The sequence below is a fragment of the Phocoena sinus genome, chromosome 17, assembly GCF_008692025.1.
Source record: "Phocoena sinus isolate mPhoSin1 chromosome 17, mPhoSin1.pri, whole genome shotgun sequence".
In the NCBI taxonomy this organism is placed as follows: domain Eukaryota; kingdom Metazoa; phylum Chordata; class Mammalia; order Artiodactyla; family Phocoenidae; genus Phocoena; species Phocoena sinus.
In genome coordinates, this window is record NC_045779.1 from 57,558,344 (window position 1) to 57,580,481 (window position 22,138).

The window sequence follows — 22,138 nt, forward strand, 5'->3', positions numbered from 1 at the left end:
CTGACAAAACAAGAACTGTTTCCAATACATACAAAGTAAAACACTGGCAAGAAGAGACTCCAGTCCAAGAAGAAAAGGCAAGGACCATTTACCGTCAGAAGCAGTAAACACTGCTGAAAAGTTCAACAAATCCTTTGCCTCCAGGTCCACAAAGGAAGATAGAAGATGCCAGAAATGTCTGTGCCCTGGAGAAGGGTCAATGAAAAAAAACATTACTGAAGGAAACAGAAATGACACCTGGGTTTATGTCTTGAGGTTGACACAAATGCTAGAAGCAATATTTTCCTACTGCAATCAACTTGACTGTAAATAAGGACACTTGGAAATTGGCCACTCTGCATTAAAGGTCTTATGAACTGCTAGAGTCCTTCACTTTTGTCCAAATGTAAAAACAGTGATTTTTGGAATAAAAGAAGAGAAAAATCATTTTTACATTTCTTTACAGTACAGCATCTGTCAATTACAATTCTCCTATACTTCTTTTTGGAGTAGGGGAGAATGCACATGGAAACTAAATGTGTATCTGCAACCTACTGAAAAGGACTTCCAACAAGTCCTAGGAGTGAGCATGGATTCAGCACCCCACCTACTATCCACTCAACTCCTGAAAGTTCCACAGAATACTTGAAGTTAGTGAGACTCAGACTGCATTCAATCTTTGGTAGTCTGCTAGCCACTGATTCAATGAAAGGATTGAAAATGGGCTGCCTAACTCACAGTTTTAAGAAAATGCAACTGACCTCAAAATCAATCCCACCAAATCAAATTGTGATTCTAATAAACTGAGCATGTGACAATTCGTATGAGAACTTAGTCTCTGAGAACAAGGAGGATATAGGTATTTAAAGAACTATCTAGGACGGACCAAGCCCCTACAGAATGACCCAAACTCCCCAAGCTGGGGGTGGGTGGCTCTTGGAAACCATTCCACATCTGGAAACTGTATTCCTAAAAATCACTACTGAGGCTTCAGTATAGCCATTCTGGGTTATGCTGCAGAGCCAAGCAGGCTTAAGGTACATTATAGGGAGTGTGCATCTATGTAAAAACGAAGATGAAGGCAACGGGTATTAGGCCACGGCTGTTTGCTCCAGCAAACGGTAATTTCCCAATAGCTCTGGCTCCCCATTCCTCCTTTCCTATCTCAAGTAACTTGGAGTCAGATCAACCCCTGTTCCAATCCATCCAAAGAGGTTCAGACTCCGATTTGGGAGTCATTGCCCAACAAGCAGGTTTGAACTCCTCCACTGCACATTCTTAGGCTGTGGGATGCAGAAATCATCTACTGCTTTTCTCTCATCTTTGTCAATATTAACAGACTCAGATCTTCATCCTTCCCTTCATTACTTATCTACTAACCACTGTCCCCCCCACTTCCATACATGCCAAATAAAGAAAGAATCCTCTGTTGGCAATGACGACTTGATTGTGCTTTCTATAGATGGGCACATGAGTCGTTTGCTAAAGTAAGCCTTTATAGGTATTTGGTTTGACCCAATTTGAGTATTATCAGCCCCATCTCTATGACAGAACTATCAAAGAAAAAGATGCCTAATGAAAAGAGAAAACTGATAAATGGTATATTACATATTTAATTTGAATGAGAAATACTTACTATAAGATGGAATTTACAACTTAAATAAAACATTCTTTCATAACATTCTAATATCCACATCAGAGTTCAATGCCAGCACGGTTTGAAAGTAAAGCTGACATAGGTTTTCCAAAGAATGTTGTAAAAACATACTGTGAACAGTGTAGTAACATTTTAGAAGACACTAAAACTTAAATATTTAGATGCTGCAAATGAGAAGTTACACCGAACTCCATTAATGACATTAACATTAGATAACCGCATCTCCATTTCCAAGCTTCAAAAAATGGAGAAAAAAGTTCCTTTAGTTTACCTCCATATTAAAAAAATAAGGTATTTTGGGGAGGCTAAAGATTCATTCTCAGGTATTTTCAATTAAATATAATGTTACATTATCTAGAAACTTACAAAGTATTATCCATGATTATGAGGTTAAATATCAAATAGGTTTTACTTTTCTTACTTTGTAACATTTAATTTTCCATTAGGTTAATATGCTAGTTTTTTCTGTTCCTCTTGTTCTTGGGTAAGTGAATGATTTATCAGACTTGGTACTCAGTTTACGAGCTTTTCTCATTTCAACTTGAAGAAACTGCAAATATTTATAGAAGATGAACCACATGTATTTGTTCCTGAAGGTTGTCAGAATATAGCACTCAAATCAAATGCCGAACAGAAGCTATTCCCTAACACCACATACTGTGGAGATTTAATTTCCATTGACATGTTTTCCTAAACAGTTTTTCCCACTACAGTAATTCCTAACCCAAAAACTACTGAAATCTTCTTTTAAGTGTGTACTCACACATTACTGAGTTATGAGGACCTAAACAGTCATACAGAATGCAGAAATAGCCACATCTTTAAAAAATACAATTGAATCCTGTTAAATTAAACATATACCATGAGTAAAAGAGTATATAAGATTATGTTTGAACTGACTTTCCTTCCTTTTTTTTTTTTTTAATTTATTTTATTTATTTTTGCTGTGTTGGGTCTTCGTTTCTGTGCGAGGGCTTTCTCCAGTTGCAGCAAGCGGGGGCCACTCCTCATCGCGGTGCGCGGACCTCTCTTGTTACGGAGCACAGGCTCCAGACGCGCAGGCTCAGCAGTTGTGGCTCATGGGCCTAGCTGCTCCGCGGTATGTGGGATCCTCCCAGACCAGGGCTCGAACCCGTGTCCTCTGCATTAGCAGGCAGATTCTCAACCACTGCGCCACCAGGGAAGCCCCCTTCCTTCTTTTTAGTTTGCTCTTTGATACTTCAAGGGCGCTTTGTTTATCCACAACAAAATTCCAAATCTAGGCAACTAGAATGCAGGGAAATGAACCAAGAGTATACCATCCACAAAGGCAGGGACCATGACCAGCTTTGTTTATCAATATACCCCCTCTGCCTAACACAGTCACACTCAAATGTGTTCACTCTAATAAGGAATCACCATGGGCGGGAGTGCAAATCAGTATAACCTTTCTTGACGGAAATATAGCAACTAAAAGCCTTAGAATTATATATACCCTTTGACCAGTAAGTCCGCTTCTAGGAATTTATCCTAGGAAAATTAATTACATGTGAGCAAGGACTTGAATTCTAGGATGTTCGAGGGCCAGATCTTTTTAAAAGCAAAAACCTGCTAACAACCCCCAATATCCTGAACGAGGGCCCAGGGCGCGCCCTGCGTCACAGCTCACTCTGAGGCTGCTCCACACCAACCACGGCTCCCCGTGGACTCTGTTAGCGCCCACAGCACCCTACACTGGTCTCCTTCTCTCACCTCCTCTGCACGAGGACAGTGAGATACAAGGTGTCTCAGGACCCACTAAAGGGAAAAGAGCCAGGGTGCGATCCAGCTGACTGATCCCAGAGCCCCAGTCTTGCCTCGAAAACAATGTTACTGCAAAAAAAAGGATTTCTCAACTCTTCTTACCCACCACCCATTCCTTTGATCATCTTCCTAGGAGTCGTGTCTTCAAAGGGAAAACCATCCAAAGAGTCTCATAGGCACACCTCCGCCGGCTGGTCAATCTCACTGATTTTGGGGTTATACAAATGGCAGGATTTTTTTTTTCCTTTCAAATACAAAATTATTAAAATAGTCTTTTCCCTCCAGTGTAGCACTTGTCTCCCAATTCTTCCTTCCCCACTCATAAAACTTGTTATTAGCATAATTATATTTCACGGTATAAAAAAATAAACATGAAGCCCTCAATTAAAAAGAAAACACACACACACACAGAATCAATTTCATTTTCATACAAAAACATGGTCCTTTGGTGAAATGATTTCTTTTTTTTTTTTAATTCTTGTGCCCGATGAATGGCCTATGAGCATGGGGCCTGGGCAACCATCACCTGAAGAAATGAAAAGGCGGACCCACGGGAAGCACGCCAGGGGTGCCAGGGCAAGCACACAAAGCCTGGGGCTTCAGGGGCGCTCACCTGGGAGCGAAGAAGTACTAGATTCACAGTAGGTACCAGGGCCTCTGGGTCGGGCATCGGGACAAGCAGCACTGGACTCGGTGGCTGAAATGTGGCAGCACAGAGGTATAACAAAGGTGATGGAGCCTGTAGGTCTGAGCCTGGTGATGCTTCTGGTCAAGCCTGCTTTATCTTTGGAAATACACAGGTATAAGCTAAATAAAAATAAGAAGATAAATATAATATGTCTAAACCCAAATGAGCAAGCAGTCGAGATTATTTTATTATTATTTTATTATTTGCTAGAAAGACTTCTCAATATGCAAGTGTGTTTCTTCCGAGAATTGCCCCAATGTGATCTCAAGAGTCCACGTTAACTCCTTTTCTGGAAACTTCCTTTTCTTAGCTGTTGTATTCTTGAAGAGCCTGGGCCATGAAGAGTTTGCCTAAGTTTTGAGCAGTGAACTCCTTGATGTTCTGGCAGTAAGTGTTAATCTGGCCTGTGCATTTGGGAAAGTGAGAAAGAGAGTCATAATGTTCCACAAACTGTAAAATGACCCAGAATACTAGTCAAACAAGAAAATCAGCATAACACAGAATCATCAGAATGTTATTTTGTTATGTTTTGAATCAAAAACAAAAACGAAGCAGACACAGATTTAGCGAACAAACTAGTGGTTACCAGTGGGGAGAGGGAAGGGGGGAGGGGCAATACAGGGGTAGGGAATAATAAGACGTACGAACTATTAGGTATAAAATAAGCTACAAGGCTATATTGTACAACACAGGGAATATAGCCAATATTTTGTAATAACTTTAAATGGAGTATAACCTGAAAAAACTGTGATTCACTAAATTGTAAACCTGGAACATATAATATTGTAGGGCAACTATACTTCAATAAAATTTTTTTTAAAAAGAGTTAAGAATTCTATTCGTTCATAAGGGATTAATAAAGAATATAAGTTTTTTTTTTTAAATAAGCTATCTTCCACTCTTGGTTACATGGATAATGAAGAAAAATGACAACTTTTAAAAAGATTATCAGCAGTTAAGCACATATTAGCTGTCAATCAAAATGTACTGACTGTGCAGACCAGACCAACACTGTAACTAAGACAAGTGAGAGAACAGCACTAGCTCTTCTTAGCCAGGTAGAAAGGAGATACCAAATCACAGAACTGTAAACTAACCAGACCCACCTCACCCAGATGTTAACTACAGTAGTTTTCAGTCCGTGCTCCGGAAATATTAACAGCCTGCTCCTGCACCCCCAGAGCCCAGACAGACCATGAGCAAGGAGCCCATGTGAGGAAAGGGCTCTACCACTGCATTAGTCTTAAAACTAATGATCTACTCTGATGCAACAGTTACACATTTCTTGAAAGTATAAGAAATACAATTCTGCTTGAAGTGGCCCTTAAGTAAGTAAGGTGTCTCAGTTTCCCAAATCTCATTTACACAGGTACCAGAAAGCTTTAAGGAATTTGGAATTTCCCCCACACTAAAAATATATCAACAGAATTGAGAAATTGCAGAAGACCCTCTTTTCTCTGAGTTGGATTTTCACTCTAACAAATCTCTCAGACAACTGGCTGACTGAATCAAACAGTATTCAACAACATTCATACAGAAATAAGGTGATTATAGCTAAATAAGGGCATGAATGTTATATATATTCAAAATCAAGTCCTAGCACAGGACACAACGGCTCTACTACCTTAAGGCAGTGTTAAATGTTTATCCCCAGAGAAAGTCCATGGAGAGTTACATTCATGTTGCTACAATACAAGTCAAAGTAAGGGAAATACTTCTTTAAGTCAAAAACTTCAGTTCAATTCAAACACCCACTTACAGACTGGGCTCAAGGCTAGGCTAGAACATCAAAAGTAAGGGGTTTGAACTCAATGGTCTTTTGCATTATGAGATGATAAACACTTTTTCTTGGTTTCCATGAAAGATGACTCACACAAAACCTTCCCATTTTAGAAAGTTTATATAATCCCATCTCAAAAGTGTTTGTTTAGATAAACACAGAGTGAAGCACTGAAAGGACCTTAGAAATAACAAAGACTGACAAATTCTTAAATTTCAGAAATTACAGGTGCTAGATTCAAGTCCATCATTTAACCATTTTAAATACACTAACTTTTAGATGTCTTACCCTGTGAATCTCTCAGTGTCTCCTGCTTCCTAAAGAATAAAGAAAACCAGCCATGTTCTGCACTGGCTAACAATACCTGCAATGAGCAGAGAATCCATCCTGGCAGGGGGCTGATGTGGTTTGAAGAGTTTGGACAGATCCTCCTCAGGGAGCGGGGGTTCTCCTCGACTCTGGCGCTGCATATTCTCCTGCTGGCGACGCTGCTGATACTAAAATTCAGAGAGGAAATGACTGGGTTATTTTTCTCTACCTGGGAAGAAAAAAGACCTCCCTCACTTATGTGATCAACAAAACTCCACTGCTTTGAACTCCAATCTCGGTTTTATAAATGTAACCCTTCATAACTCTTGCTTCTAAGAGGCTAAATATGGTTAACAGTTAAAGAAAACTTCCTTGTTGTAAACTCTAGTGTCACTCTGAGCTCTAAGATTATGTAACTAATGATTTAGAAAAACAAAACTGGTTATGTGAGAAACATGGGGCTTACAGGCAAAGAAGCTCAAGATTCATGAGCGAAAGGGAGTAACTTGACCAATTACGACAACAGGGTAAACAGCACTGCAAGTATGATTCATCTTAACTTGAAGAACTAAGTAATGAAATACCATATTGGGGAATTTTTTCAGCTTTATCCTTATTGACCAAAGTAACAATAATACTGATGATGTTACTATTATAACGTCACCATTCCTGTTATTATTATAACAGTAAATACTATCAATTCCTAACAACAGATAATCATCTGTGCTTTAGCTCTACACCGAAGAAAGAATATTAGCACAGATAATGCTTCAAAAACTTTCAAACTCTGGATTCTTAAGACTCAAGGCAGAGAAAGTGGGGTTATATATAAAGGTATATATCAACTATAAACTTATAGTTCAAACTACAATCAAGACGCTAATAGCTGTGGATTGCTTACAACAGCAGAGGAAATAATATCCCACACACAGCCTTAAAAGGTCAGATAATGGGAAACCAGGGTAGGCTAGTAAAAATTTTAAGTCCTTAGATAAGGGAAGTAACTTGCTTTGCAAAAATTTCTACTCATTATGGGGTATGAGAGTAGAAGTGAGACAAATCTAAAAAGGGTTATGAATGGTGCTAAGTAGGAATAAATGTCAAATGCAAAAATTTATGTCATACTAGAATTCTAAAAAATATCTCCTAAGATTGGTTTCCAGAATCAACTGTTTCACTGGTGACAGATTTTCAATTTGATCCTCCAGTTGGGTCTTTTACCTACAGGAAGAACCAGCAAGGGAATGGGATCAAGCTGGTTTTATTCTCCCCAGTTTATAAGAGACTTTCACCATCACCATCTTCACCACCATCTTTTCAGTTAAAAAAATGATACTTTATAGATTTATATGTGTTTTAAAAATTCTATGTGTGTAGAAACACAGTATTTTAAATTTCACTAAATATATGAACATTGGTATTAAATTAATTTTTTAAATATGATATTCTCAGAACCACTTAGTTGTGCTTAAAATCCTACAGTTACCAACATCTAATTTAAAGTACATTTTAATGAACAGAGTAATCAAACACTCACATGTATGTACATTCTGGAATCAACTTATCTATGAATCAAATGCTAAGAACATTTCGGAGCAATACAGTCCTAAACAGTATTCCAGGAACTGTGAAAATCATGTGGTCTTCAGGTAACACTAATAAAGATTAAGATTAAATGGCCAGAGCAGTGTGGATGTGCATATGAGAATATCCAGGTAATTCCACATAAATCTGTATTATACTATCTATTTCACAGCAGTTGATCTATTATTTCCTATCAAAATTGCTTGCTCTTAATCACAATTGCTCAGTTTTTTAAATGAACTGAAGACTGCTAACTGTACTGCAATGAGCCACTAGCAAACCAATTCTAGTTAGTAAAGAAATGAGCTGTGACCCTCTGCAATCTCTCTGCCTCTGATTTTCTCAATAAATGTATCTCTGTTTTGCATAACCTTGGCATTACAATCTGAGCTTAATCTACCAGCTCTCTTCAAGATAGGGATTTTTAAGTACAGCTTGTAAATAATATATTAGGAACATACTATATAAAGAATAACCTTTTAAAACATGATAGAGTTACTAGCTAAGAGTCAATGCTTTATCAAAGATAATTTAGATCGTTTTGAAGATGACTCTTGAAGCACCATACTTGGAAAGAAATTCTATGTTTGCTGAATTTTCCCATAATACCAACCTGATGTTTCTGCTGCTGCTGTTTACTCGTGTTCCTCATGTATGTGTTATATTTAACTATATCTTGGCTCATTTCATCCACTCTGTCCATCAGCAACTGGAGGGTCTTCCCCAAATGACTGCTGAAATATAAAGTAAGTATACTGACTGACATGTCATACTTTAAAGTTATAGCTCTGCCACTGCTCTAAGTAGTTTTGAGATATTAAACTGATCTGCCATTTGCTAAAAAAAAAAGGAAAGCACACACATACAGGAAAGCAAAGGCAGAGGAGAGAATGAGAGTCAGCTTGTTATTAAACTTTCCATATCGAACCCACAACTATTAACTACAAGGGTATCTGAAATAGCTCAATTTCTTAGTGTCAGAGCATACACATGTCAGAGTAGAAAGAGTTAAACATATCTAGCAGGGTATCTAAAATGGGTACTTTCTGAACAACCAAGTTTAACCTAGGCTCAGTACTCCTGAACCTGTTTCCTGAGCCCCGCCTCCGCTCTCCCCAACTGTGCTCCAAAGCATTCAAATCAGTAGCCACAGAAAGGAAGAACCGGCAAATGGACTGAGACTTCTAGCACATGATTTCTCTACCTAGCAGGTTCTGAAAGAGTAACAATAGCATTTATTCTGCAAGGCCAAATGAAGAAAGAGGGCTCCTTCTCCTCTGCCCTTCCTAAAATCTGAAGTACAGTCATTCATCTTTCTTTTCCTCTCCATAAATTTCTACTGCAGCTTACTTGCCAAAATCTTCTTACAAAGTGATGCTAATGGTTAGTACAACACCCACCATATTCACTGACTTCTGCCCACAACTATCTCCTACCATGTTAGGCCCAGTACACGTATATGTACTCTAAAAATCACTAGCTGACAAACAGTACTCATTCATTCATTCCACACAGGTATCTACTAAACACCTATTATGTTCCAGCCTCAGTGTTAGCAAATAAGGAGACACTAGTGAATGAGACATTCCTGGTCTCGCTCTTCACTGAGCTTACAATTGATGGGGAGAGGGGAGGAGGGAAGAGGGGAGATACGACACTTAGATAGTGTGGTCAGAATATCTCTTTTAAAAGGTGACAGGCTGGGGCTTCCCTGGTGGCGCAGTGGTTGAGAGTCCGCCTGCCGATGCAGGGGACATGGGTTCGTGCCCCGGTCCGGGAAGATCCCACATGCCGCGGAGTGGCTGGGCCCGTGAGCCTCGGCCGCTGAGCCTGCGCGTCCGGAGCCTGTGCTCCGCAACAGCAGACGCCACAACAGTGTGAGGCCCGCGTACCGCAAAAAAAAAAAAGGTGACAGGCTGGAAGCACAAGGTTAGAAAGAATCAGCCATGCAAAAAGTATTCTAGGTGAAAGAAAGCCCAAGTGCTGAAGGCCTGAGGTGGGTAAGAACTAGACAGGTAAAAAGAGGAGGCCTGGCATGGGAGGAGCACAGAGACAGGCTAGGGAGGCCAGACAAGCACACACCAGGAGCCATTAGCTGCCTCGCACAACACCCCAACCACATGGTCACTTAGTGTGAATGAGAACCTGCGACTCTGACATGAATCCCTGGTGACATGTCTTGCCTGAAATTTTAAAATGATTTAGCCTGGCTGCTATGCAGAGAATACACCGGAGGGTAGCAACTAGGAGACGGTTAAGAGTCCACTGTGGAGTGCTGGCAAGAATGTGGAGAAATTAGAATACTCGTACATTGTGGGGAGAATGTAAAATGGTGCGGCCACAGTGGAGAACAGTTTGGTGGTTCCTCAAAAAGTTAAACACAGGGTTACAATATAACCCAGCAATTCTACTCCTAGGTATATACTCAAGAGAACTGAAAACTTACACTTACACAAAAACTTGTACATGTATGTTAATAGCTGCGTTATTCAAAACAGACAGAAATTGGGAAAAAAAACCGAAAAGGATGAATGGATAAACAAACTGTGATTTGTCCATACAATGAAATACTACTGAGTTATAAAAAGAACAAAGTACTGATATATGAATGAAACGTAAAGGCATTATACTAAGTGGAAGAAGCCAGACACCAAAGGCCACTTACAGCATGGTTCCATTTATAGGAAACGTCCAGGGGAAGCAAATCCACAGAGACAGAAAGTAACTACTGGCTGCAAGGGGATGAGGGGAGGCAAAGTGACTACTTAGAGGCATGGGGTTTCTGCTTGGGGTGATGAAAATGTTTCCAAATTAGTGGTAATGATTGCACAATATTGCAAATGTATTAAAAACCACTGAACTGTATTCTTTAAAAATGGTTAAAATGTTAGATTTTATTTTACATGAATTTTATTTTAAATCTGTGCGCGCATGTGCGCGTGCGCGCGCGCGCACACACACACACACACACACACACACACACACACAGAATCTACTGTGGCATTGCAGAGAGAAGTAGTGGCGGCCTGGAACAGCCCAGTGGCAGTGAACATGGAGAAAAGTGGGCAGAAATGAGAGAGGAATCAAGGGCGACTCCCAGTTTCCTGGCTTGAGTAGCTAAACGGTTGGTTACAGCACTTACAGAGAAAGAAAAGGCTGAGGAAGAAACAGACTGGGAATATTGGGAATGACTAAAAGTAAACCCAGTTAAAACATGGATTCCATCTGTAACCTGAAGAAAATAATTAGAAAGCTTTGGCTCTTTATCTTAAATAATAGAAAGAGCATAGATCTGGGGTGTGTGTGTGCGTGTGTGTGTGTGTGTGTGTGTGTGTGTAGATGAATTTATCTTTTAATTCCAGGTCTGGCACTATCTATCTTACCTCGATCCAGCAGCTTGGTCTAGTGACTTAACTGAAGAATCAAGTGCTTTTTTCAAATTAAATTTTATTTCATATTTATCTTATTCCATTGTTAATTTTGTGAATCATTTTTCACTTTTAAATATTTCTTCTTTGGACATCAGATTAAGTATTCACTTTTCTGTTCTTTTCCAATTTCTTAATAGTCTGATTTTAATTCATCCATAATTTGAGCTGATGGTGCAAGATCAGGAATTAAAATGATTTTTTTTCCCCAATAGCTAATCAAATGTCCAGATCCACTGATTATTTAGTTACAATGCTTTCCAAGTAACTTCAGGGCTGAAATTTAACTATACTGTACCCTCTCACATGCATTCTTTCAACACACATTACTGAGTACATACTTACTTTTCCAGTCACTCTGTTATAAGATACTATATAAGACATTGTTGCACTCAAAGCATTCTAGGGAGAAGCAAGGAACACAAAAAGAAATGCAACACAGTGGTAGTAGATTCTATAATAGAACAGAAGCATAAAAGATAGTTTGGTGGGATCAGATGAGACTTTCCAGATTATGTGACAGCTGAATTTTGAGTTTTTGAAGGAGCTGAAGATGGGAGTTGGAGACAAGGAAGATGCAGAGGGACACTGCAGATACTGTGTGTAGTTAACATGGTCAGAGACACTGGCATGAAAAGCATGATACATCTGAAGAACTGCAAGTAACTCAGTCCATCAGAAGAAGCACGGGAGAAGGGCAAGACTGGGAAAAAAGAGAGCAATGAAACTGAAGAGGCAAACGGTCACGGTGCAAAGACTCTTGGAAGTTGGGCTATAAGCTTGGATGCTACTCCAAGGACAATGGGGACTCAGCCAAATATTTTAAGCAAAGGAGTAATATGATCATACAATTTGCATTTAGCAAGATCACTGCAATGAAAGAGGAAAAGGTTAGAAGCAGGAAGTTAGGAGACTGTGAAAGTAATCAGGAAAAGAAATAATGAGGCCCTGACCTAAGGTAGCAAAAGACAAGGAATAAGATGAAATCACCCCAGGAATCACACACAGGAAGACAGACCCCAAGGAACACCGATATTTAGGGATGAGCAGAAGAAGGTTGACTGTGGAGAATGAGAAGTAACCCAGAAGTAACCCAGTGGTAGTATCCTAAACTACATCAAAGAAAGTATTTCAGGAAGAAGGTTTATCAACATATTAAATTTTCAACACTCTATAACATCCAGCAATATCGTGATAAAAGTCATCTTTTGCAACTTCAGCGAGAACTCTAACAACACAGAATAGATGGAATACCAAGTGTTTAGGATAAGTGGAAAATGAGTAAATACAGACAGCAACATATAGAAAATCCTATTAAGAAGTTTGACTGTAAAAAAAAAGGCGGGGGGAGAAAATGAAGTAAAAGGTTAAAGGAGATGGATATTAATGGCACGAGGTCAAAAGGTGTTGTTTTTGTAACTTTGTTGTTTAAGATGATGGTGACTTTAAACAAGTTTAAATGTCCTTACTTACTCTTAGGAGATGCATGCTCAAGTATTTAGGGGTTAAGTGCCACGTCTGCAATTTACTTTCAAATGGTTCGGGAAAGTAAGTACCCATTTATGTCTAGAGAGAGAAAGAGAACAGGTGCAAATGTAGCAACACATACACCTGGTGAATACAGGTCAGTGTTTATGGGTGTTCACTGTATTACTTATTATCCTTTCAATTTTTCTCAACTGCCGAGCATTAAAAAAAAAAAAAAAATTAATGGGAAAATCCAGTCAATAAATGTAACAGAAAAGAACCAGTACAGAGAGGAACTGGAGATACCCAAGGAGAGAGGGTGCAGAAAAAGACAGACCTGGATGAGGCCTCAGCGGAGACACTGATCCCTCATTTTCACCAGTTAAAGAACTGAGGCCCAAAGAACTATATTAAATACAAGAAATACTGTAATTAACTACATGATTACTTGTTAAATAAGTCACTTATGTTCTTAAGTGAAAAAGAAATTCACAGAAGGGAAAGATCACCACCAATCCTTGACTGGGTGATCGAGGAGAGAGCAATGACACTGGAGAACGCCATTAAGAAGAGTTAACTGCCATTGCAGAGAAAGATCTATTATTTTTTCCAGACCTTACATCTTGGAGACTGACTACACTGATTTTAGCAATGAGAAAGGTGCTACTAGAAGAGAACTTCCCTCTCTACTAAAAAGCGTCTTTAATGCGAAGTACTAACATTACGTGTTGTAGGTATATGTAATTATAGTGAAAGAGCACAAGCACAGGTATGTGGACTTTAAACATTTCGTAACATTTCTGTTACTATAGTGCTCTTCAGAAATCTAACCAATAAGAAATACGTGAAAATCTGCACAGTACAGGTCTTGAAGGGCAAAAGGAATTAACAATAATACAGAACTATTTCACAGATAACACTCATAGGAAATCAGGTCGACTACCAAGAGCAATTTTATGGGGATCTTTTCAGTACCAGTTCAACTAGAATAGTGAAACAGAGTTATTGTTGGCAGTTTCAATAATGTAGTCTTTTCTTTTATTTCCAAGGAAAGAAAGAACTGAAAGCAGATAACTTAAACAGATGTGAATGGAGAGGTGCAGTGATAAGTCTGCTCTGGCTACATTATCAATTTGTCCTTATTATCCTTCATGTATGATGCCCACCCTTAGTTTACTTTTTTAAAGAGGAAACAAGAACAGAATTGTTTTCTCATGTGTGAAAAGCCAAAGGCTTGATTTTTAAAAATTAATAAAGGCTGTTATGAAATAACCATTACCAGAACTTCTGTCTAATAATATTAAAATTAAGAATTAGAATTTTTTAAATGAAAGGGAATGCAGTATGTTTTATTCATAGCATAAAGCAAAGTTATCAGGTAAAGGAAGAACTGGAACACGCATATGGGTTGTGATAAGCGAGACCAAGCAAAATGTTTAAGGAGCTACTTCAGAATGATTTCTGATGCGGTTTCTTAGAAAAAGTTTTATGGCAAATGATGATTAGCAATCATCATGCTACTAATGTTAGAAATTAAAATTTGAGAGGTACAAAGGTTACATTTCAGTCTTTTAAATTAGTACTATCAATTTGGGCCAATGTAACGGTCCATTCGTATAAGCACTGCTTCAAGGTTGCTTCTTTTTTTTTTTCTTCTCCCAATAGGAACACCAATTTACCCTTTTAAATAACTTCACATGGAAAGCAAACATCTTCTCTTCCTATTTCATATAAAATACAGAAGATTAAAAACTATAATAAAATATTTGTCCAGATCTTAGTTGCTATGGCGAACTGGGAACATTTTCTTGGCTATTCTAAATGCTGCTTTGGACAAACAGACATTACAGACCAGCTCATTGGTCATGGGAAAGCAGAGAAGGGCTGTATTTGTTTTGTATCCTCAATAAAGGAAGCTCGGGGAAAGGTGAAGACGTAAATAATATGTAAGCAAAAGCTTTCACATAGTAAATTTAAAATTATTATATAACTATATACTTAATACATCAAATTGCATGCTGAAAAAGGTTCTTAGCTCAATGCTTTAAATACAGGTGTGCCGAGTGTGTTTGTGAAAGCAATGAAGAAAAATATGACCTTCTAAAAGAGACAAATTAAAGGACTATTGTGAACATACATTTGTAGTCAAACAGTACACTCTTTAGTGCCAAATGACCCTTGCAACCAGGCTGTATTACTGAGCACTCCGTTTACCATCTAGTTTCCATCTCCTTCCCCTGTTAAGACTTTCTAGTGGCCTCTGTGATAAATTCATGCAATGAAGGTGGCACTTCAACCACAGTGCCACCCATCCCAGTGCATGGAGAAGAACACTGGGTATACTGGTCCTTCTGGGTTTACCCCTACTTGTCTTATACTGAAGAAGTACAAAGCCTGCATATTCTTTTGTACTAGCTTCTATCTGGGATAACTAGAAACCTGATAAATAACTGAGCTTCTGTTCCAAACTGGTTGCTGTATGAAAACACACCTTGTTTTTCTAAGCCATTCAGCAAATGCATACTGACAGATTACCTACTTGCTATTAGCCTTCTCCTGCCACAAAACAATCACTAACATCAGGCTTAAAGGGAATTTAAGAGGAGCTATATACATGATTCTGTTCATATTTCTGTTAAAAGCAATCAATGAGGGGAAATGAAACATTAATTTCAAAAAGGAAATAATCTGTTTTAGAACACCTCAGTCAGCGTTTTATCAATATAATAAACAATATCTTAGCAACTAGATAGCCAAAGCAGTCACGATGAAGCAAATGATGTCACCACTGTCTAAGAAGCAAAAGCCAGTGTGAGGTTCAGAAAATTCTAATCTTGGTTGAAAATTCAAATGGAAAGCTTACTGCTAATAGAGTCTACATCTGAACAAGGGCAAATGCCACAGTAAAACAAAGAAGCATTCTGGTTTTCTCCCAAGCATTATTAAATATCCAGACCTAATACCACAGCCTCTAAGGATACTGTACAATAAATAAAGCTGAGCCAAATCACAAAACCCCTCCCCTGTGGGCATGTACCATCTCAAAGCAAAAATGACACAGAGAAGGCAGCAGAGCGCTCCTGTAATAACGGTAGCTATTAGTATTCAAACACCATCTCACTGTATCAATAACCATGGTGTTTTTCCTTGGGTTTTAGCAGAGCTGGACAAGTACTACATGTTGCTACTATGTCTTAAGAACCTCAAAATGTGCTTAAGTAATTTTCTTCTTGTTTCACCGGTTAGAGTCTAAGTAAAAGACTCTTTTGCAGAAAGTGATAAAAAAGGGACTTCTCATTAGACAGGGCCGCTTACCTGCTAGCAAGACTGAGCAATTCATGTTTATCTGCTACAGCTGCCTTCTTCTCAAGCTCCCACATCAGGACGTTGATCAGATGGGAATTTTTAATTACAATCGGCACTTCTTCAAACATGTGCTCAAAGGTGATGTTTCCCTTTTTCAATCTGCGAAGCATGTTAAAAATACATTAGTCTGGTGGTCAGAAGTAAGTGTTAAAGTGATTATTTCATTTTCCCTAATTACAGGCCCTCTTGAGGATTTTTGTTTGTCTCATTAGCACTTTTAAAAAGGGAGAGAAACTAGAGTTTTACAGAGTCAAGCCTAAGTCGAGTGATTTGAACAACTCTGAAAATGATCCGAGTTGGAGCTATAAGACTAGAAAATAAGACTTAGCAAAAGAAACTATTGCTTCTTCACAATCAGGTTATCTTCAAAATTTCAGATACTAAAATGTAAATGCCATAGGAAATCATGCTATATAATCTATATCTAAAATATTTAAAATAGCTAGAAAAGAGAAATACTCTAGTTTTTGGAAAGTTCACTTTAAAAGCCAACTGAACTCAAGAGATTAACAAGTAGCAGGACACTCACACGTTACTCCACACGCGGTGGCTGAGAACACGGCGAGAACGCAACTCCTCAGAGTTTAGTTATAACCACCATGCCCCGGAACTGTTCAAGAGTTAGCTTTTCTTTTTAAATGCTTCGCATCTTAATTTCTTTAGGAGCCAAATGGTAAACTACTAATGAATTGTCTGTCCTACATGAAGTCAAAAGCACTAACTTTAATAAGAAATAAAAATTCCTATAATTAACAGAAAATGAAAGAATTCTGAATTTTTAAAATTTTAATGTAAATATTCCAATGCCATTATGTAGGATCACAAAACAGCTTTTTCAATTAATTCTTTGCATACCTGTCACCCATAAAATATCCAAAAAATCCACATTCCTTACTGAACCCCCCAAAATATTTATATCTTTCCACACACACACCCCCCCCAATGAAACAGGTCAGAAAATAAGACAAACAGCTCTCGACTGTTCTGATACAGAACTTACAATCTGACAGCCACTGAACACTCACTCATCCCATCTCCCTTTATTTAATCATATATTTCTTCAAATCCAGTAGCTAATTAATCCCCACTCTAACTGAATTCACTCATGCTGAGAACAACAGATGAGACATTCCATAAAGAACAGTTTAAACATGGAAAGGGAGAAATCAAGTGGCACTCAGCCATGCAGAAACTTCTACCGTCCACATGGCAAAAGCATTACCACACCACCACCGAGGATTCAATACATGTGGCAAACTAATATCTTAAAAGAAAAACACCCGATCCTTAACATATGCCTTATAGGCCCCCAAACACTTACGCTTCGGGAGAAAAATCCTTCTCTTTACAAACTTCCATCAGTTTAGGAGTCAGTCTGTATGCCTTTAGTGAGAGAGACCCTTGGGCAGTTTTTATGGGATCTCAAATAAGGAAAAGAAAAAGAAATTACTAAGAATTCTGTCACTACCAGTGCCCAAATGACACTGGTTCTGGGCACATTCTGTTAATTATCATAGTCTTTGCAAAATGAAGATCAAAATAAATAATCAGAACACAATTTGAAGCAGATTCAAACCAGCATAGCAAACAGTAAGTGAAAATGCAGGAACCTATCACCCTACTTATAATAGGCAGAATAACTTCCTCCCGAAAGTATAAACAGAAGATACAAAATACAGTTATTTTCAAATCTATTCCTCAGCTAGAACCAGCAATCTTGACAAAAATTAAATATAGCATACGTTCTATACATCTTACATACATCTTGTATAATTAGAAGGAAAATACTAATGAATATTAAACATGAAAATTCACTGGACACATTGTGTAGTTCTTAGTCCACTAATTTAAATAAACAGCCCTTCCAAAATTTATCCATCCTAACAATCACTGTTCAAATTTTTTAGTTAAAGCAGATTCTAAAAACAAAACCACTAAAGTCAAAGTGCAATCACAAGTGTCTCTTTAGTTTTAGAGAAACTAATTTTATCAAAGCTAACGCTTAAACACTCCGTGAGTAAGGGAGCTTAGCACTTGCTGCATAACGGCTCCGGCATGCCAATATTCGCCTAAAACCTGTGTTAACATTCATGTTGCCTGAAACTTAACACAGTGCAACTTTTAGCAATAGGTGATAAAATGAAAACCAAAATAGACTGAAACAAGTGGAAAATTCATCAAGGTCTGATGATGCAATGTTTCCAGCCAGTATAAGTACACTTTAACAACTTGTTCTTTACTGTAATCCAATTGTTAACATACTGAAACAATTTGGGGGCAGCTCATAAGATTGATCGTATTCATTAGTATTTTTTCTGACAGATACTCAGGACGTTACATTTACTTCTCAGCTGGAAACTATATGCAAGTCTGCCAGATATGGCAAACTGTGAGTGTTTGGGGAGGGGGAAGGCTATAAAGCTGTTAAATTGCCTACAGTTCTGATACAGCACAGAACATCTGGTCTGGAGAGCTTGAGGAAACACCATTAAACAGGCCGAAAAGAAAAAAATCTTTGTGCTAAGAAACAGTCCAGGTTTTGTACGCTGCTGTCCGAGGTATAAAAAAACTTGGCACACTGTGTTATGATTGGTCAGTCACGTACAGAGCCAGACACTCTAGCAATCGGGGTTTGTTAGACATCTGGTCTAGTTCCACCAGCCCCTTCAAATGAGGGAGGGGAGATGGAGGAATAAAAATGAAGCAGCTACTCCAGCATTCCAAAATGTACACATCAGGGCTCTGATAGCAAGAAAAATAAACAGAAAGAAGGAAACCCTGTCTAGACTTAGCTGCTGCTGAGGCTGCTGCAGAAACAGGGTTGGTATTTACTTGAGAAGGCCTGCCAGGCTGCTCTTAGAGGCGAAAAGACAGAAAGCAAAAATAGTAGTAGTAATAATATTAAGGGAAGAAAAGAATAATAAAGGAAACTCCTACGAACCGTAAATGAGAACGACAGATTCTTCAATGGCATGCTGGTAACTGAACTGAGAATCCAGAAGCGCCCGGGTGACGAACGAGCCGTAGTATGTGGACTGGTACCAGCCCACGTGGAGATGGTCGATGTTTACATGGCGAAGGCTCCGCATCATTTCCATCTGATATTGGACTAGATGATGGGGACGAGAGGGACAAAAGAAAAACTATTTAATGATATTACCCATATTAAAAACAAGCCTTTTTGGAAACAAATTTCTACACGACTGTTTATTAGCTAAAGGGAACAGGTTTCCAGATTTTAAATTCATTCGCTTCACATGTAAAGAAAACAAATTAAGCTTTCAAATCATTAGGGCATTCCTTTTCTCATTAACAAAAACACATTTTGTAGAAACAGTATTAAAAATCTAATAATAATGCCTTATTCCAAACAAGTAATTATTTATTAATGTGTCTCCACTTTTAAGGAAAAAATGTGTGTAATTACTAAATTGGATGGTTGTAAGAAGTTATGTTTGAATTAATAAGTTGAGAGTAGTTATCAACGTCTTCAACACAGCTTTTAGAACTGAGAAGTTAAAACCATCAAGAAAACCAACAGGAAAACAATTAACTACCACATTATTTAAGTATGAACAGGACACAAGCTGTAGCTGATTAAAAATAGAAGAATTCATTTTTGCCTTCAACTGGTGCCCCCTGCTGCATGTGCTAAGTTTAGAAAAGAATTCTTTTTTCGTCTGTGTGTTCCTTTGTGTTAAGTAATCAACAGTATTTTTTTCATTAGAATAGTTATATTTTAATCACCATGTACAGAATGAACAGTTGGATGACTTTTACATGTCAAATTAATGACTATAACGTATATTATTAACTCAAAGCTGTATTACTAGAAAAATGGGTGCAGACACTATAATAATGTATTCTGAAAAGCAATATAGCACAATAACGAGTAGCAAATATGTAAAACAGGAGAAAATTTTATAGTTAACATAATATTCAAGCTATTTCTATTACAATAAAAATGCATGACTGTGTTGAGTAAACATATTTGCTTAACTCAAAATCTAACCATTTCATTTCCAAAACTCTTAATCAGGTTTTAGCAAAAGTAAAGTTAAATGTCTGTCATTTCCTTGGTTATAGCACTACGGTTTTACAAAGCAAACAAAATTCAGGATCATAAAGTATAGAAGAACCTTCCCCAGATGGACACGGTCTTTTCAACACTTGTTACTAGGTAAAGAAAGTATAAATCTGCTTATTCCAAGGAAGGTTATATTTCTTATGATAAAAGATGGCAGCCAACTCATCAACTACTCAAGAATTATGTTTTTTTGAAGTTTTCCTTTTATATACAATATGAAGGCTTCAAGAAGGAGCAGTATAAAATTAACATGGTAATCCTGAATCAATTACCTTTTATCTTAATTTTTTCGCTTCTAGCATATAAGATATCCCCCTTCCTAGCCAGTTTAACAGATTCCTATCAACCACATAAAACTGGGATAGAACCATTGCTATTGTTTCTTTCTGCTTTAAAATTTCATAACTCTTTTAAAGTAAAATCACTGATTTGGCTAGTAAAATTTAATCAAATGTAACTTATGAATGAAAAATTCTAGTATCACCAGTAAAACAGGAGCCAGAACTAAATTTAATTATTTATTTTAAAGGGATAGGAAAGAGGAGATGGGGAGCAATTACCAAGCAACTGACAGTACAAACACGATTTTATAGGATGAGTTTTTTAAAACTGGTACTTATAAAACATCTGTCAATGTACAATTTAGCTATAATATAAGCAGAAGACAGATTCTACCAACTGGCAATAGTAGACAAAGACCCGGAGTCTAGTGATCTAGGTTCTCATGTCGGCTCTGAGATTCTGCCGTGGGGCATATCGCTGTCCTTCTCTGATGCTCAGTTTTCCCATCTCCAGAAAGATCTGAGAGCTCATCCCAGTCAAAATGCTAAGATTCCACACTGTTCACTGGATATGCTAATTACAAGTAATGATTCTTCTATAAACTAAAGCAGGTAGCATGCATTAATAATTAAAATAAAAGTGCTTTCCTATGAAAAATATTCTGTAATCTTACTAAGTCAAACAGCCTGAATACAACAGATTTTATAATAGCATTTTCAGGATGCATGAAGTAGAAAACTTTACAATCAGTAGCAAACCTCCAGATTCCTTCTTCATCCAGAGTCTTACCTATCTTACAGCCCCTTGGTAACGATAAGGAGGAAAATGAAGTGTTTTCTCTCAGCTAGAGAAGAGACTAAAGACTATAAGCCTATGAATGAAGCCTGTCGCCCTCGGAGTTACCATTGTAAATAAATGCCAATGTATTTATTTCTGGGGATTGAGGGATGAATAAATAAACTTCTACATTACGGGTGAGGCTGAGCACTTCTATTTTCCTCTTCTACAGCTTAGAAAATCATGACATACAAGATTTTACAAGGCTTTAATAAAATTTATTTTTAAGGTCATAAGAGTTTTCATAGGATGAAAATACAAATCTAAGGGTTAAGACCAATGACAGGTGAGTTAAAAATTGCTTTTGAAACTCTACAATGAACTGGAATTTCACTATTACACACACAAAAAAATATGTGAAATTTCAGGTCATTCTTCATCTAGGTTTAGACCTACCACCCCAATTTTTTAAATTAAAAACACAACTTTTTTTTTTTTTAAATGCATGTCCTCTTGGAGGTATCAGAGAAAGAAAGGATCTAACTAAAAAGACTACAAGTGATCCTTGAAAAGGTGAGGGTAAGGGTGCTAGAGCTCCAAAGTGAAGTTGGGGTGTTGGGGTGCACTGAGGCCCAGTCCTCGCTGGAACTATACATATGAGGCTCCCAATGAATGCACAGTTTAAAGAGGTTACTTCGATTTTAATTAAAAAAAAATTTTTTAAGGAAGTCATATTTGTTCTATTATATGCAATCAGAGACAACCCAGAAACAGCCATGTGAATTTTATCTCTGCAGTGTTTTAGGTCTATGTCCTTGTTCTAATGTTAACACAGACATGTGACCCTGTCTCCTTTCACAGTTTTTTCTCCTCCTCCAACCAAGTTCTCAAAAGTACAAATAAAACCCTACAAAAGCTTCCCGGTAAACCTACGTGGGGATAAGTAAATGCA

The 22,138-nt window shown here is 37.8% G+C and overlaps 1 protein-coding gene across 2 annotated transcripts in view; it reads right to left on the reverse strand.

Annotated features, from left to right (window-relative positions):
- Positions 1-4,286: 4,286 nt before the first annotated feature.
- Positions 4,287-22,138, reverse strand: part of EIF3H (eukaryotic translation initiation factor 3 subunit H) — an 85,938-nt gene continuing 68,086 nt past the window's right edge. The window contains exons 3-8 of one of the 2 annotated variants that reach the window (XM_032610425.1): positions 18,982-19,149; positions 17,362-17,461; positions 15,990-16,139; positions 8,393-8,513; positions 6,251-6,383; positions 4,287-4,510 (exon numbers count right to left, since the gene is read on the reverse strand). In XM_032610425.1, the coding sequence (XP_032466316.1) occupies positions 4,413-4,510; positions 6,251-6,383; positions 8,393-8,513; positions 15,990-16,139; positions 17,362-17,461; positions 18,982-19,149 (770 nt within the window). In that variant the 3' untranslated portion in view covers positions 4,287-4,412. The remainder of the gene's footprint in view (positions 4,511-6,250; positions 6,384-8,392; positions 8,514-15,989; positions 16,140-17,361; positions 17,462-18,981; positions 19,150-22,138) is intronic. The other variant, XM_032610426.1, reaches the window with a different exon arrangement.